Source organism: Protomyctophum bolini (assembly GCF_963924005.1).
Source record: "Protomyctophum bolini genome assembly, chromosome: 23".
NCBI lineage: Eukaryota > Metazoa > Chordata > Actinopteri > Myctophiformes > Myctophidae > Protomyctophum > Protomyctophum bolini.
In genome coordinates, this window is record NC_137884.1 from 21,716,614 (window position 1) to 21,734,320 (window position 17,707).

General features: G+C 43.3%; 1 protein-coding gene across 4 annotated transcripts in view; it reads left to right on the forward strand.

Moving 5' to 3' along the window:
- Nucleotides 1–1,999: 1,999 nt before the first annotated feature.
- Nucleotides 2,000–17,707, forward strand: part of magi2a (membrane associated guanylate kinase, WW and PDZ domain containing 2a) — a 221,998-nt gene continuing 206,290 nt past the window's right edge. For all 4 annotated transcript variants that reach the window (XM_080757862.1, XM_080757863.1, XM_080757865.1 and 1 more), the window contains exon 1: nucleotides 2,000–2,546. In XM_080757862.1, coding sequence (XP_080613988.1) covers nucleotides 2,192–2,546 — 355 coding nt within the window. In that variant the 5' untranslated portion in view covers nucleotides 2,000–2,191. The remainder of the gene's footprint in view (nucleotides 2,547–17,707) is intronic.

A 17,707-nucleotide genomic window follows, 5' to 3' on the forward strand; every position in this document is an offset into this window, starting at 1 on the left:
TAGCCGTCTTGCCTCTGGAATGCAGAGGCACCTCTCCAAATGCGAGGGAGGAAAATAACCGATACACTGTCCCTCTATTGTCATCACTTCACGAGCCATTGTTAACTGTTATTGTGAACATGGGACTCATTTTGTGTCTCGTTTGTTTTCTCTCCACATGCTGGGCATCAATATTGACTGCTGAAAGGGGAGATCTTTCATTTTGATGTTCAGGAACAATTTAACAGTATGTGATTGTTTGTCTGTACTCTTGGAGATAATGCAAACTACATCATCAATGTATCCTTACTGGAAGCTGCATGGCCAGCCTGTGCTGTTGAATAACTTCTAATGAATGAGAATAGTCTATTTTTTGCGTGTGCTCGCGTGCAGGATTGTATGATGAGAGTGTGTGATTGTTTTGTATTGATGTGTATTATACTAATGCACTTTAAGAGAGAGAGAAAGAGAGAGAGAGAAAACTTGGCCCCAAGGGCAATTTGTCTTGATAAGCAGTTGAATAACAACTAATGAATGAGAATTGTCAATAGGATGACACTCCACAAACACTTACGTATCTGTTTAATGTCTTATAAGACATTCAGTGTGTGTGTGCGTGTGTGTGTGTGTGTGTGAGTGAGAGAGAAAGTGTGTGATGTTTGTATTGATGTGAATTACTAATGCAATTTGATCTCTATAAGTAAAGAAAGAGAGTAAACTTGTCGCCAAGGGTACAGAATATGTTGACTATATGAGGGGAAATGAGTTACGATTCCGACATATCTGGAACGGCGCAAGCGGACTTCACAACGCTCGCCACAGTTTACACAAACACTCAAAACTCAAAGCTGGACGTATAGGAGGGGCGCCCCTCAACAATTTTCAACTTTAATTTTGATTTTAAGGAATGTGACGGACACGGGATAAAGTAGCCTAAGTAATTCCATAAACAAGAGATACTTCAATCATCAAAGAACTGCAGCATTCTAGGATTCAATAAAACACTCCCACTCCTCAGATCAGATCTTTGGAGATGAAGTGGAGCTGAGGCCAGGAATTCAAATGTAGTCCAAGAAAACTAAACGGCTGCTTTACAGTCAGCAACCCATTCAAATAAACTGACGACCCTCACAGACATAAATACTCTGCAACCGATGGCGCTACACTATTAAGTGGAAACTGGAATGACATTGCGTCTGGAAATAGTCATCAGAGTTGAGTCACATCTAACGTTTGAATGCTTTATATTTAACCATTTTTTCAGTCTAATGCACATTAATGAACAGAACTCCTTTAGACTGTATCATAGGAGGAGGCCATAATTATAGTCTGTAAACCAGTGTCAAAAAGAGGATACTCTTGTGGTCAGTGGTGGAAAAAGTACTCAAATATATTTTACTAGTGTAAAAAAATATTTTTATAATATTTGTATCAAAAGTAGAAAGTAGGCCTACTTATTATGCACAAGTTTTCAAATGTATAAAAATGTGTCGCAGTGCGACACATTGTGAGCTTGTAGATCGGCTATGTTCGACTGGCCGAAATGTATGCCTATACAGGGCTGAATCATGTAGGCCTATGTTTTGTAAAAAATAATCCAAAATCTACAAAGTAACTAGCAACTAAAGTTTTCAAATAATTGTAGCATTTAATTGTGATGTAGTGGAGTAGAAGTAAAAGTAGCCTACAGACAATTAGAAGTAGGCCTAAAAAGTAAAAAAAAAAGAAAGTACAGAACTTGAGACTAAATGTACTTGGTTTCTTTCACCACTGCTTGTGGTATGAAATCTCGTATTATTGCCCCTATAGTACTAGTAGTACTAGTTGGCATGTCAGTGGAAATACCACTGCTTTTCTCTCTATTTTTTCCATGGAAAGCACAAGCAGTAGAGTTTGGGAAAGCCTCTCATCTCCTGCCTCTTCTCCAGCCTTCACATCCGGGTCAGTTGAGTTTTAGCTGGAACAGAGTTGAGCAGCTCTCCGTACACTCATACAGCAACGCAGACAGCTATAGGCTGATCATCCATCCAGCTGCTGTGTGTGTGTGTGTGTGTGTGACTGTGTGTGTGTGTGTGTGTGTGTGTCTGCTGACATGGATACTACTGGGCGATAACTGTTAAAACAACCCCGGAAAAAAACCCATCTGTGGAGCCGAAACGGGGGCAAGAACAACGACAAAGTTTCCTCACTATGGCTTCCCTCGTGTGAACTGATGATATCTTTTTTAATTGTTCCAGCCATGTCCAAAAGCTTCAAGAAGAAAAACCACTGGACCAACAAAGTCCACGAGAATGTCCTCTGCAGGAACAGAGAGGGGGAGCTCGGCTTTGAGTTGGACGGCGGCGCGGAGAACGGACAGTTCCCTCTCATCGGAGAGGTTCTCATGGCGGCGTCGCCGCCGCCGCCGGGCTCGGGGAAAGAAGTGGTCTACTGCCAGAGCAAACTCTCCCAGGACGAACTACTTCTGGAAGTCAACGACACGCCGGTGGCCGGACTGACCACCAGGGACGTTCACGCCGTGGTCAGACACTGCAAGGACCCCGTCCGCCTCAAGTGTGTGAAACAAGGTGAGCACTGGAGATCTTTGGATCATTTTATATATAATAACAAATTTGCAAGAGAGAGAGAGTCGCCTCTCTGCTTTTTGTGTGTGCGGACTCCATAAAACAGTGGTTCTCAAACTTTTTTCATGTCAAGGACCCCAAAAAGGACCCCCATTTGTACGGGGTCTAGCAGTACTTTTCAACCGGTTTCATTTCAAGTCCTATTCGGACGCCCATTTAACGGTATTTCTATCTCTGAGACCCCCAATTTATATTGTAAAAACGTACAGTATGTTAATTTATCTCTTGAGAGGTTCCATTTGTACACTCAGTTACAGTCTCACAATAACGGTCCATTTGGTTCCTATGACCACCATCATTTTGCTGGGGACCCCCTGTGGAACTGCCTCAAGGACCCCACTTTGAGAACCACTGCCATTACACTTTTTGTGTGCAGTAGAAATTGATGCGCTTTGACAGACAGCAGCATCGCTATTGTCTTCCAAGTGAAGAGGAATCGTTGGATATGCGGCGACGCACGGCGAACAAAACAACAACAAGCGTTAAGAACTTTCCTCGTTGTTTATAAATACGTGCGCGGAAATCGATTTGACTTCAAGCTGTTAGAGAAGGTGTTTAGTTGTTGTGTGATTTGACTTGTGTGCGTCGCTAAGTTCCTGTGTTGCTATGTTGTGTTGTGGCTTTAAGGGGGTGTGTTATGTTTTGAGGCAATCGGATGGGTAAATTAAATTCACATGCCAAAGTAAAGTATAGAACACATTCCCCCTTTTTTACTAGCTTGAATGCTGTCAGAAATGAATGTGGGTGTGGCATCCAGTCCAGTTGTAGTCTATGGGGCTTTTGTGGTTGCAAGTTTGTTTACTTTTTGGGAAAGGAATTCCCCACCACATTTGCTGCTGTTAATCTTCTCTAAAAGTGTTTAATTTGAAAGCCAGGAGGAAATTACGTTTAAATCTATTGAGTACTATACCTTGGGTGGACATAATCGGATTTTTCATTCTGCCACCCCAGCATATTGGATTGCACATGCATGTGCTTTGGTTGCACCAGGCAGGCACATTATGGTGAGCCAACTCAAGGCTTGTGCTGCCTGTCGCAGGAATCCAAGATTCTTGGAAAAATATTAAAATGTAATATCAAATGTCAAGCACTGGAGTGAAAAGGAAATATTTGGTGTGACTGTGATTCTGTGGTCTGCACAAGTAAAATGTGCACAAGTAAAAAGTGAACGCTCTAGTGAATTAATGACATTTTTCATTTTAAGTCAAACCTTAAAGCCTTCGTACGTGTGCCCTTTTGTTACCCCCAGCTCTCACACACACACACACACACACACACACACACACACACACACACACACACACACACACACACACACACACACACACACACACACACACACACACACACACACCTCTCTCTATCCATGTAAACGGCTTGCCTATACCCCTTATGAATCTGATGGAATTTCTGCTTGTCCACTGGGTGGGAAACTGTTAGACATGTCAAAGATAGACACACTTCCCTGACCCCGAGTCTCTTTGCTCGTCTCAGCTCATGACATTGGATATCTTACAAGCTGACTGAAAGATCTAGTAAGCTCTCAATTTGTGGTGAAAAATCTGTTAAACCCTATAAGAAGCTTTGGATAAAATCCTTGGTGTGTGCGCATGCACGTCCATGTGAGATGTGAGATCTCATACCCCCCCCCCCCCCCCACATTTGTTGCTATGCCAATGGACAGCGTCACAGTTCCACCCCCTTTCATGACGACGCCAGGGCCCAGGAAATGATTCCCAATGCATTTTCCCATAGACATTTCAAATGGTATTTATTTAAAGACTGTTATGCCGCGGACAAAGCCAACTCGAGTCGTGATGAATCATGACAACAAACACAATATTTTGGACCAAACAAGTAATTAGAAAGAAGAAAAACAACAACCGTTTTTTTCTTCTTTCTAATTATTTGTTCGGCCCAACAAATTGTGTTTTGTTGTCATGATTCATCACGACAAGAGTTGGCTTTGTCCGCGGCGTAAACGTCTTTAAAGAAATACTTTTTGAAATGTCTATGAGGAAAATGAATGGAGAATCATTTCCTGGGCCCTGGTAGGGGGCGGGACTGCGACGCTCTATAGGCTGAGGCTCTATGCACATAGAGTTACGGGCCCCTTCCCTACTTTCTTCACAGGTGTTACTGGTGATACACATTTAGGCTCTGTTCCATTTAGTGTAGAGTGATTCTCAAACTTTTAAATGACAAGGAAGGACCCAGTGTTCAAATGCAATTTGGTTCCATTTGTACACTCAAGAGTTACGGGGCCATTTGGAACCCACACAAGGACACTTGAGACCCACTGGTAGGAATGGAAATGATTGATTATTTGATAATTGATAACGATCGATTAGCCGGTTAGTTAGTTTTATCAGAATATTAATTTCTGTCAATAATGTCCAACATAAAAATCTACATTTTGCTGGTACAGAAATCAAATATATATTTGACTAATTCAGATACAGGGCTAGGCAATGTCATCTTTTATGAGGAATAAAATGAAATGAAAATTTAACTGTCTTGTCACATCACATGCAAAAGCAATTTATTTTTTTAACCGGCCCACATGTGCGTTCCGTGCAGACAGCATTACATTCACAGAAAACCGCTCCGATTATAGAACCACAGAATTTTCTGTTAATTTGACTGTTAAGTTTAATTGAAGAATTTCTTAATGCAGATGAACTAATTTTCGATTAATTGTTAACATCCCTAACCACTGGTGTAGCAGTGTTTCTAGTGAGCCAACACAATCACAATATCAGCACCCTGACGCTGTTTGGCCAAGAATGGAACAGAGCCTTAATTAGTATCATCGGTGACACCTGTGAAGGAAGTAGGGAAGGGCCCCGGAAGTAGGAAGAGTAATTCTGCCACTGTGTGCATAGTCTCACCTAGCCAGACAACTATTCCACAATCTCCTAATGCTCTAGTCTGGAACTACACCTCCCGAAATCCGAGTAAGGAAGCTGGCATTTCCTTTCACAAAAATATATTTGAAAATATCTTTAGAGCTAATTTTTTATTTCCATGTCTGCTAAGCAGCAAGCTATATTATGCTTAGGTGGTCTCTATTTTTATTAGGATAAATCTGCACAACTGTAAGACGTAACGGAAGTGGGGAGAGAGGAGGCTCCACTTCCGCTTTATATTTGACTCATGTGCAGCTTCCGTTGCTCCAGACCAGGGGTGGGCAACTTTGACGATGGAGAGGGCCACTATATTTCCACACTCACTCCCTAGGGCCATATATTACTGTCGTAGGAAAAATAGCCGATCTACAAGCTCAAAACGCGTTGCGCTATAGATCGGCTATTCTTGCTACAATATATTCAAATTTAAATCTTGAATTTTCACTATTTTTGAATTGGAATCCTGAAAATTTACATTTTTATGTAATTTCAAATGCCTTTAATTATACTTGTGTTGAAGCAATGAGCTACTGATTTAGACTGAAGTAATAACAGCGGGTCATGTTTGCATGTTGTGGAATAGTGACAGCTGAAACCAATATTATATCGGTATTCTGACATTAACCTGAGGGCCACATTAAGTGAAGGTGGGTGCGCATGTGGCCCCCGGGCCGCCAGTTGCCCACCCCTGCTCCAGACTGTATGACGAAAGCTTTTGAAAATTGTGAGAGGCAACGGTCTGGCCACGCAAGACTACTGTGTGCAGCTGCCTATTGAGCTTCCACCTGTACGGCAGTCTGTCACTGCCCAAACCTGTGCTGTTGGCTTGGGGAGGGTGAAGACAGCCACGTAACGTTCTTTTACACATGATCAGCCTCTTCTTTTCAAGAGTTTCTCCAGGAGACCGTTGGATTGAGTTGAACTGAATGGACCATATGCAGACCGCGGCCGTCTTACCATATAAGTTAATGGCAAGGTGCTAACAACAAGGTGCAACTTCCCATATAGACAGCCCATTCATCCAAACAGAAAAGTCCTATCTGATTGTATTACACAACTTCAAACTCACCAACATTGCAGCTGTATGAAAAGCTTGAATTATCCTCTTTCTACCATAAAAGTGTTTGTTTCATAAAAATCCACTTTAGACGTTGTGAACTTGTGAGTTACTTTCTGTCCTCACAGGTGATTATTTTTCTAAGTGTTGCAGTTTGGAAGTGCTCGTTAGATATCACTCAACTGCCCTGCGTACCACCTGTTTTGAATTTGCACATAATGCAGGAGGCAGCAGGACATTGCTTTACTGAAAACGAGTGCTTCCAAACTCTGATGGCAAGATGGCCACGGTCTGCAAATGGTCAATTGAATGCCCTCCCTGAACAGTCTTGTTGGCCAGGCACCACCTGACCCACAACCAGTAGTAGTTGCAGGGACAACTACACAAATCCCACGGGCCACGCCAGTTTCCGCTGCCAGTTAGTTAGGCTTCATTTGAGCACCTGGCCTAGCCGCAGGCAGCACCTCTGTCGGGAATCGAACCCATGGCGGTTGAGAGTTTTGCCTCTTCACCACCCGGAAACTTTCATTGTAGAGATTGGATGCAGCACAAATTAACGAGACTAACTGTTTTGCTAGGGCATCTTCCCCCGAGTCCCTCCCACTGCCTGCAGATGTCTTAAGACGGATGGCGTGATGGGAGATGTGTTGTTTAGCAGCCAGGAACTCATTCTGTTGAACCATTTCCGTTGAAATCAAGTCCAGTTATAGTTGACCTGCAAAGTGATTGGAAAACTATTGTAACGAGGCTGTCTACTGTACATTATGTGTACTGTATGTACTATGTACAGTATGTCACATGTCATGTTACAATGACTTATCTGGTAATAAGCCATGTAATTGTTACTACTCTGCTAAAAGAGCATGTCCACTTGTTCAAGGGAGAAATAACCAGTAGTGATAAAACCAGACCACAGCATATACATTTCTCAATAGAGGAGCAGGAAGACCAAATACAACCACTGCATTTGTGTAAGTTATATTGTATTTACTTACTCTACCATGTAATTCAGGTTTTCAAAAATATTTCATTCAGTAGTGTAGTCACATAGTGTAGCTTTTAAGTGCCAACTATCACATTAAAACTACAATTATCAATTTCTTAATCATACTATAATTAATTAACTCAATGTCTGAATGAATGTCTGAATGTGTGTCAGAAACACTGTCCACTGTCAATCGCTCCCACTTTTCACACGGGCATTGACCATAATATTATGGACGTCTTAACGAAGCCATTTTTCCCATTTCACAAATGATGAATTAATAATTACTTTATTAGTGAATTAAACCTTAACCACACACACACCACACATGCACGTGTGTGCAAACTACTTTCGCTGTGCGCGCGAGCGTGTGTGTGCAAACTACTTTCGTTGTGCGAGCGCGTGTGTGTGTGTGTGCGTGCGTTGTCAGTGCGTGACCGTCTTCAGTTCGCTATAAACACGAGATACAACTTTCTTGAACGTCGTACGTGGTCAGAGCGCTCTGTGTCTCTCCTTAGCTCTCTACCAACTCCCTCCCCCCCCCAACTCACACACACACACACACAAACACACAGCGTGAAGTGGCAACAGCGCGCGCTCCGGCGAAAACAGCTAATCTACAAGCTCACAACATCACAGGTTGCAAAAGCCATGAGTTCCCTCAAGCCAAAGCTCAAAATTGAGACCATTTTGGACGCAAATGCACCTGCAATTAGATCTGTGCGACTTACCAAATATATTTGAAGAATTACTATTTACAATTAGTAACAATTTACAAGTTACAATTTATTTATGTAATTAAAAGTTCTGTGCCACAATGTCCATGCTTTCATATCATTCTCCACTTATACGATAACTGTGAACTGTGATGAAGATGAAGTGTACTTACAAATTCCATTTCCTATTCACCGTAATGTGGCCTACATTTAGACTTAAGAAGTACAAATGTCCCATCACGCACGCACGCACGCACGCACGCACGCACGCACGCACTCCCCAACCAGGTCTTTTATTAGTCCCTGGGGTGAGGATTAGACGAGATATGGCCTCCAGCGATCAACTGTGTCCTGCAGGACATAATTAGAATCTCTGCAACACACTAACTGGGACATTACAGCAACAAAGGGTACAATTATAGTCACAGATACGCCCCACTGGATTATAGTGAGTGCTCACTGGCGGAAGACATGAGGGATAACGTGAGGAGATGACCAGTGGACTTGCCGTTTGTAGTTTGAACGGGCCATGTGGCTACTGTGGCGCTGACGCGACATTCTAAATACAAGCCGTGTTGTGCTTATAACCACGCCCTGCTTCTGTGGCCAACGCGGAAGTGCCTCTCGGCCTCTCGCCTCCAACAACTGCGGACTAGACCTAAATATATTACTCTATGGACTAGACCGCGATGGAGGCACGCCGTCTCTCGCGAACTTGAGCAAGCTAAAGCGAGCGAGTTGCCGTGTCGAGCGTTGCGAAGTTCGCTTAGCCGACTCATCCCCGTTCGATATGTGACCCGATAGGCAGAGAATAGTGAATAATGTTCTGGCGAGAGCATTTGCCCTGACTGCCACTCAAAGTGGCTACTGGCCAATCACAGCGTGTCCTTGCACAAGTTTTCAGAGCAGGCGGTGTTGACTTGACGCCAGTGATGATGACTGAACGTGTCAAGGTCGTACTTTATTGTTCCATCTTATGGACAGCTGCGTAAGAATAAAACTTATTTTGGTGTGGCTTCCTTCAGACAATGCAGCAGCATAGATAATAACAGTAGAATAATGATACAAAAACATAAAACAAGATCAAATGAAGGAAGAGAGCATCATCATCTTGGTATATTGTATATATATATACCAGCAGCATTTTTTCTTTTTTCACCGGCAGTAGCTGCTACCTAACTTTGTGTTCACAGTGTACAGATTAGTATGTTCAGTATGTCTTTGTCAACTTGCATCCAGTCTCCCCCTGGCTTGCCCTGGATTTGTGTGAATGATAAACATGTTCTCTCTCATTCTCTCTCTGTATCTCACGCACACACACACACACACACACACACACACACACACACACACACACACACACACACACGCGCGCACACACTCTTAAGACTTGTCTCAGACAAACCCAAATATAGTAAATACTGAAGTTTCCCTGTCTCAACTTAAGGCTTAATGTGGGCATCATTGAAAGTCTGGCATTGCGCGTTTGAGATAAAGAAGATAAAGAAGAGAGAAGCGGCTGCTGATTGAGACCCCCTCAGAGGCACCGCGGCGCACGCCGGTATAAGAGTAGACGTTTCCAGGTCAGCCAGAGGCATCTTGACGCGCTCGCCGCGCACACGGCGTCGCCTGTCGAGGGAAAGTCGCAGGGGGCGCAGGGACTTTGTAACGAGACAGAAGCAGGCAACAGCCATGACAGTGTTACCAGCCCAACCGAGAGGGAACCTTGCCTGTATGGTTTAGTTTATATTTTGCGTTTTTTAAGCAAGTGAGCCACGCACTATTCCCTCCACTTATTTTGACAGGAGGAATTAGATGGGCTGGTGGATGATGCCAGAGAACAGGGGGGGGTGTTCTGTTCATTCATTCTATTAGCTATTCTTCTAACTAGAAACCCACACAACACAGCCCGGTGAATGTTGATGGTCCTCCGAGGGACATGTCGAGGATCATGCGCCAACTCTTTCACACGCCGTCGCACACATGCAAATACCCACAAGTGTCAGAAGAACTATCATCATCACAACGTCCCCCCCCCAGAACCTGCTCAATGGGCATATACTGCTACATAGCAACTTACTATATATGTAAAACGCATCTCTAGAATAAACACGGAGACATAATATATTTATTATCGGGTGGGTGGTGAGTTTATCGCCTTGGCACTTGTTCACTCAGTATAGCCGGAGGCTGTTTGTTTCTGTTTTGCCCAGAAGTACACACGTACTGTAGGATTATAATGCATACTTAAGCTCACATTGTCGACATAATACTGCATAGTAAAGTAGGCTATCCAGTCTGTCAAGCAGTGAGACAACCAATATATTATCACTCTGGCTTAATGGCCCATGTTGGAAGTAATTGAATGATGGATGTGTGCGCTGATGAGAGTGGACCGGTCACTAGTCTGCCGGGGGTGTAGAAGACGGGGCGAGGCCCGGCCAGATATGCGATATGAGAGTAATGCGATGTCGACTGTCGGGGCTCGTTCATCTTCATGATCAGGTCCCCGCTGAGAGGTTTAAGTTGCCGTTAAGTGGCGAGTGGTGCAAGTTGTGCTGTGTATATGCAACGCGCGCACATACACGCACGCACAGGTAGAGCATAGCCTATATAGCTTGCATCATATACCTGAAAGTATGATGCAAGCATTCTTAATCAAAACATGAGTACGCACAAGCGTGTCTAGGCTCTCTAGAGGACCATGCGTGTGTGCGTGCACATGTGTGCATGTGAGTGTGTGTGTGTGCATGCGTCTGTGTCCCCAGGGCTGCTTGCAGCACCACTACTGCCTTGCCGCTCATGCTTGACTGAAGCTGAGAAGGAGATATCTTGCTTTTCGCCACCTCTTTCACACTTGTCTTTACTGCAAGGCTCACCTCTGGGGACAGCCAATAATGATGACGCAACACATACTCACGCAGTAATATATTGTAACCCTAAAACAGCCTAGGGCGCATACGTTGGTCCGACGTGCTAACACTCCGTCAGGCGTTAGTCCGACACATGCGTGGCTGGTTATTGATTAAGCAATTGTCTGCCGCAAGGTGCGGCGGCAGAGGCCAGTTAGCTGTGCCGTGCAGATTACGGCAGATTGCCATGTTTTCACATCCGGCTTACTCGCTCGCAGACGGCTTGTGTTGGCAGTTGCTCGCGGTGTTTATCTTTCGGACGTGGAGCGGCCGGCACCGGGCCGGCACCCTGGCCGGCACCCTGGCCGCGTTCCTGTGTGGTAGTAAGGTGCCGGGCCACTAAGCCCCCAGAACAGCTTCTGTGCATCTCTTGGCATAGATTGTACCATAGGGCTTGGCCCCTTAACCTGTTCAGGTGCCCAGCCCACATGGACTTATGTCCTATAACATATAAACAACATATAAACCACTGCATCAACATTGCATAGTTGATGCAATAAAATAAAATACAAACCATTTCAAGCAAACATAACATTCTGCCTTTTCCCCCCATGCCTTATCTAGGTTATTTGCTAAAGTAAAAGTACCTTTACAGAAACACAATATATAATCATCTAACAATTTTTTTAACACAATTACTTGACATTTTACAAAATAATAAATGTCTTCATCATGGACAGTAAAACAAAAAATGAATTTCATTTTCGATTTCTTCCAAATCACACTCAGCGGTACCAATGTGTACACTACACACACACACACACACACACACACACACACACACACACACACACACACACACACACACACACACACACACACACACACACACACACACACACACACACACACACACACACACTCTGGTTAGAACAACACGCAGCCCACACATGCTTTCTATTCCATTCTCTGTGTAGGCAATACACTAAGGTGCATCTAAGGAGTTCAATTAAATTAGCAGATGGCATTTTTTTTCATCTGCAAAGCTTATTGCCCCCTCCTTAGGCAACACCAATCAGTCAGTCTCACTTACAGTGTCTTGGCGGAGACTGGCTTGCAGTTATGTACTGTATATCCTCCTAATGAATCTGCAATCAGTACGTGGATATAATGAAAAGCCTTATTTTATTTGTCAAAGTGCCCCAATTATAGAATGATTGTATTAGTGCAATGACTTCAAATCTCGTTGTGAAATGCACACAAGTGCTGCCTTTGCTATTGATCAGACATAGGGTTAAAAAAAATTTGAGCGGTGCCTTCGCTTAATTAAAAGACCACTTCACCACTTTTCAACTTCTCTTCCTATAAATGTTCATGATAAAATACCACCATTTTTCCCTACTCAGTCTGTGTCTCATTGGAAGGCTGTGGGGCAGTTCAGAAACCCGTCCACCAGTAACATCATCGATGGTGAATCCAAGCTAATAGAAATGGCAGGCATTCTTTTCCTGAATAATTGCAATGTAAAAGTTGAAGCCATCGTTCTCACGATAAGAAAAATCTAAATATATTTTAAAACAAAAAAATCTGCCTAATAATGTCACTGCTGGACGGGTGTTCGAACTGCCCAAAGCCCTCATATGAGACACAGACTGAGTAGGAAAAAAGAATGTGGTGTTTTATCATGAACATTAGTGAGGACCAATTATATGAAGAGATGTTAAAGTGGTGAAGTGGTCCTTTAAGCAGCTATGTGTGTCCCTGGCTGGCTATGTCTGTCTGAAACACCTCAGCAATACCACTGGATGGCACTGTTGCGCAGCGTCGCACACACGCACGCCAGGGAGGAGGGCTTGTACAGTACAGTACGAGAAGTACAATATAGTACAGGTGTGATTTTTCTTTCTTTAAGCTCTTGAAAGGCTATATTCCTGATGATAAAAGAATGTGACAGGTTGCTCAGTGAGAATACCTCCAGATGGCCTAACATATGCCATTCAAAGTAACTTTGAATCTGCCCAGCATGTTAACGGCAATCTGGGCATCCTGCTGTAAATGCAGAGTGTGCTGCACTCCGATAGCGACATGCAACTTCTGATTACCTGACTGATGTCGAGAGTGGTGTACTAGCAAACGCCCCCACAGCATAATACATCCACACACACAGATAGGCCTGTCACAATTATTACATAATCGCCTAATTGAGATAATCATAATTTGCTTAATCGTCAATCATTTCCATGTTGAAAAACTTTCATACCGTATATTTTCAAACAATTTCCAGAAATAAGATATAGTTGATCTACAAGCTTACATCACGTCACAAGGTGATGTGTTGTAAGCTTGTAGATCAAGTATTTCTGAGCAATATCCACCGCTTAGATTATCCTGTGGCTATTATACTCCTGATTAAGCCTCAAGGTCGACTGGTGGACAAAGGACCTCTTTAGTCTGACCTTATTGTATGCTGGTACACCATATCTCCTTCCTGAAGGTAGCAACCTATATTCTCCATACAACACATGCTTAGTATTAGAGGTGATATTCCTTGCTAACCTTAGGATGCTGTTATATGTTATACGTGGATGTATAACGTTTCTGAAGTTGTTGTCCAATGTACAATCTGACAACACGTCGCAAATATGTCAACAATGCAATGCATTGTGAGCTTATAGATCTGCTATTTTCGCCGAATGTTGAACCCCACAATATAATCGGTATATTAGAGTTCAAGTGGTTCAAGCGTTCAAGTGGTTGACAAGTTGCATCTTGTTAAAATTGTATTTTTCTGCACCCTGATGGTGGTTCAGAATAATGTGTAAATAGGTTTGTTTGGAAGAAAAGACACTGGGCGGGAGGTGAGACCATGACCTGAGAGAGTGCTGATTCATTGCGAAAAGAGGACGATCAATAATAAAACTATTAGTGGCTGCGGGGCCTGTCTGCTGTATATAGTGTCTGTTCATGATTCCAAGACGGCAGCATCACTTTGTTGTCTTAATTGTGCTTAGGCGGCTTATATGTGTGAGTGTGTGCGTCCTTTGGTGTGCTTGATGCGCCCCAGTGTTCACCGCCGCTGCACCGGAGGCCTGCAGTCTGTGAGCTTCACAATGAAGGCTGTTGTTATCCCATTTCGATCCGAGACTGATTCTACAAATGCCTTCTAAATCCTGACAGTTTTCTGAAAAACCCCATGTTTCTATGTCAGTCGTTCTCAAACATTTTCATGTCAAGGACCACGTCTTTTCAGAAATAGCAGACCTGCATAGCAGACCATGCGTTCACACTGGCAGACGCAAAAGATGCAAAGCTACACAACGTATTTGTAGCTTTGTATCTTTGTAGCTGAAGTTGAAAACCAGCTGAACGTTTTTGTAGCTTTTGCAGCAGCTACAAACGTCTGATCATGTATCTTTGTATCTTCGTGTCGCCGGCTTCCATTGAAAATGAACGGTAGACTGTCTGTATCTTTGCATCTGTCCGTGTGAATGCTGGTGGACTGAATGGATCCTACGGGGACCTGGTGAGACACATCATCAGGAGCTTGGTTTTCAATACAACTTGCAGGCTATATAACACTGCTCTGTGTCGTATCAGCACAAAGAACAGGTCTACGGGCGAATGGGTCCATTTTCCTAGCTTCCATTTTGTTTGCCCTCCGTGGCGATAATGCTTCTTTTTGTATGCTTCGATAGCGGGTCCACTCCAGACTGTCGTCTGAGACGTATTGAGCCCGTTGGGGCCTCGCGTCTCGGCGAGACCTTCAGCTGTCTGGTGGATTGTGCTCCCTCTCCGCATTCTGAAATCCTAGCGTGCTTTATATCCTGGCTGTCTCAATTCTCGCTGTCACCTGTGTGCTGCTGACTGAGGTCACACTCACTCTGGCTGCTCTGAGTTCACTTGCAGAACAATGTATTATTGTAGATCAGCATCTCCAGGTCTCTCAATTCAATTCGGCTTACAGGGATATTTCACTCTCAAATGAAATTTGGGTCATTTCATTGTCTACCCATGGCTACCTCAGACGATATTTTCAGTTGCTCGATTCAGTATTTAGATATTTTAAATTAATTTTTTGTCAAAACACAATCATACTTCCCTCCTATGTGAGATTACTTTAGTCAATTTCATTAAATATCTTTCCATGTATTTTCGAGAGACAGATGGCCTTGGCCCCGCGAGAAACACACACACGCTCACGTTCGCACGCACACAAGCGTACACACACGCACTGTCTGAGAGGTTGGAACAACATATTTTCAGATAGGGGTCGGAGGCCAATTACATATCATTTTTGCAGTCTTTGACATGAAAAATTGAGCACCACTGATACAGAAACATAGGTATTTCAGAAAACTGTCAGATTTTCTTTTATTTCGACGTCAGGCCTAATTAACCCATTCTGACCGGGCACCCATTTTGGTGTTAGCATCATGTTATGCTTTACCTATTGAAAAATAGCAGATCTACAAGCTCATATCGCGCCACCGAGTGGCGCGATACGAGCTTGTAGGTCTGCTATTTTTGAAAAATTCGAAGAACGACTGACATTTTTAGAATCTGATCTCAGGTCAGAATGGGTTCATCAGACCAGTGTGTGTCCAGTGGAAACCTCGTATGAATCTGATCTCAGGTCAGAATGGGTTAAGGAAAGGGAAGAATAACCTAGAACTCTGACATGTTTAAGCCAGTAGAACAAACAATGCAATGTGCCCCAACAAACCATTTTGAAAGTACAACAATTAAATTTAAGTTACACTACCTGGTTGTAAATGGCTACAGTACACCATTTTTATGCAGGTCTACTTTCAGCAATCAAAGACAGACAATGAACCCACTAGTTAAGTGTTTTTTATTGAAGTGACCAATCACTGAATCAGAAATAATGACACTCAAAGCTTAATCTTTTTGGGGGGGGGGGGGGGGAAATAACCTATACAATATTGCACTTTCCCTGAGACTAAATCGGTGGTTCGCAAACTTTTTCATGTCAAGGACCCCCAAATTTACCGTAATTGGCCCACGGACCCCCATTTGACGAGATATGCCAGGGACACCAAAAAGAGATAGTTTTCACGGCTCTAGTAGTGATTCTGAACCATTTTAATTTCAACGACCCTCAGTTTGATATGCAATAGGCTACAGACCCCCATTTAATGACATTTTAACTCAGAGTGTACAAATGGAACCAAAAGGACCCGTTAGGGTCCATTTGGTTCCATTTGTACCAAAACGTAAAAGCTCAGCTCAAACGGGTCATTTGTTCTTGACACAATCATCAGAATTTTAGCAGATGCATGTACCGGTCTTGGCTGAATGGAATATTAACAAGGCGCTTATCCAGTCTGTTGCCATGGTTGCTTTAACCCTATATTATTATTATTATTATTATTTATTTAATTTTTTTATCCCACGATTTTGCAACCCATCTTTTTCACCCAGTGTCAATTAGCGAATGTAATCCTGGGCGCTACACTTCCTCAGTTACCGATACAAACAAGCCTTTTTACCATATAAATGTTGGAATTAAAACCTTCAACAATCGAACTGTGTTGAAACAAAACGAAAATCACACAAAAACAAAATCGAATTCATTTTCCTATTTTCTGGCTTTTCATTCTAGCCGAGTTGAGTCCCAGTGCCCTTGAAGCTTAAATGTGCGGCCATGCTGTGAATATTGCCTTTTGGCTGTTATTTTCTCTCCTCCTTGAAAGAGATTTTCTATCTTCACAGGAGAATACAGAAATATGTCTTTTCTTCCTTTAAACTTTACCCTCACAGCACGGTTGAGTTAGAGTCTCAGAGCTGGCTGTGAGTGTGTTGAATTAGAATTCAACACTTGCATTATAGTCATCCCTTTGATTGAAATCTCATTTCGCTCAGGGCTGCTGCAAGGACATCCGTGGAGAAGTTCAGTTTTCTATTGAACTATAGAACTCATAGTTGTCATATGTCAAAGAAAAAGATACAGTATATATAAAACGTCACATAAAGATGACGTCTGGGATATTTTTCATTCATAGGGACGTGAGTGCACATTTGTATGCACATTTGCACGCGCACATGCACAGTCTCACACACACAGTTTCTGTTTGACTGCATGCTGCGCGTGGCCTGGAGCAGTAGAGAGTCATGCTGTGGGAAGCCAGAAGCAGTGAGGAGACGAGGTGAGGCTATAGGCAGTAGGCACATTTCAACAACCAAATCTCGGCCCACTCGGTCACTCCAGCATGGCGGTGTTACGGGGAAATTGGTGTCCTGGCGGAATTATGTGACCACGTTGTGGACTTCACTTACATGGAGGTCTTAAAGTACAGTATACGTGGCCTAAATGCTGCTATAGGCTAAACTCTGCTAATGCTGAACAACAAACCGCAATGATTGTCACATTCGGAACACTGCACGTTCTGTGATGTCTACATGATTGTAGACATCACTCCTCCTCCCCGCCCCAGTTCAACAGCTCTCAGAATGGAAGTGGAATGCTAAGTATACGCCACTGCTGCGCTCCCTCTCAACAATCAACTATAACAACCAAGCAGTGAGCTGTGAGCACTTCACTCCTTCTTCCTCCCGTCGCCCGGC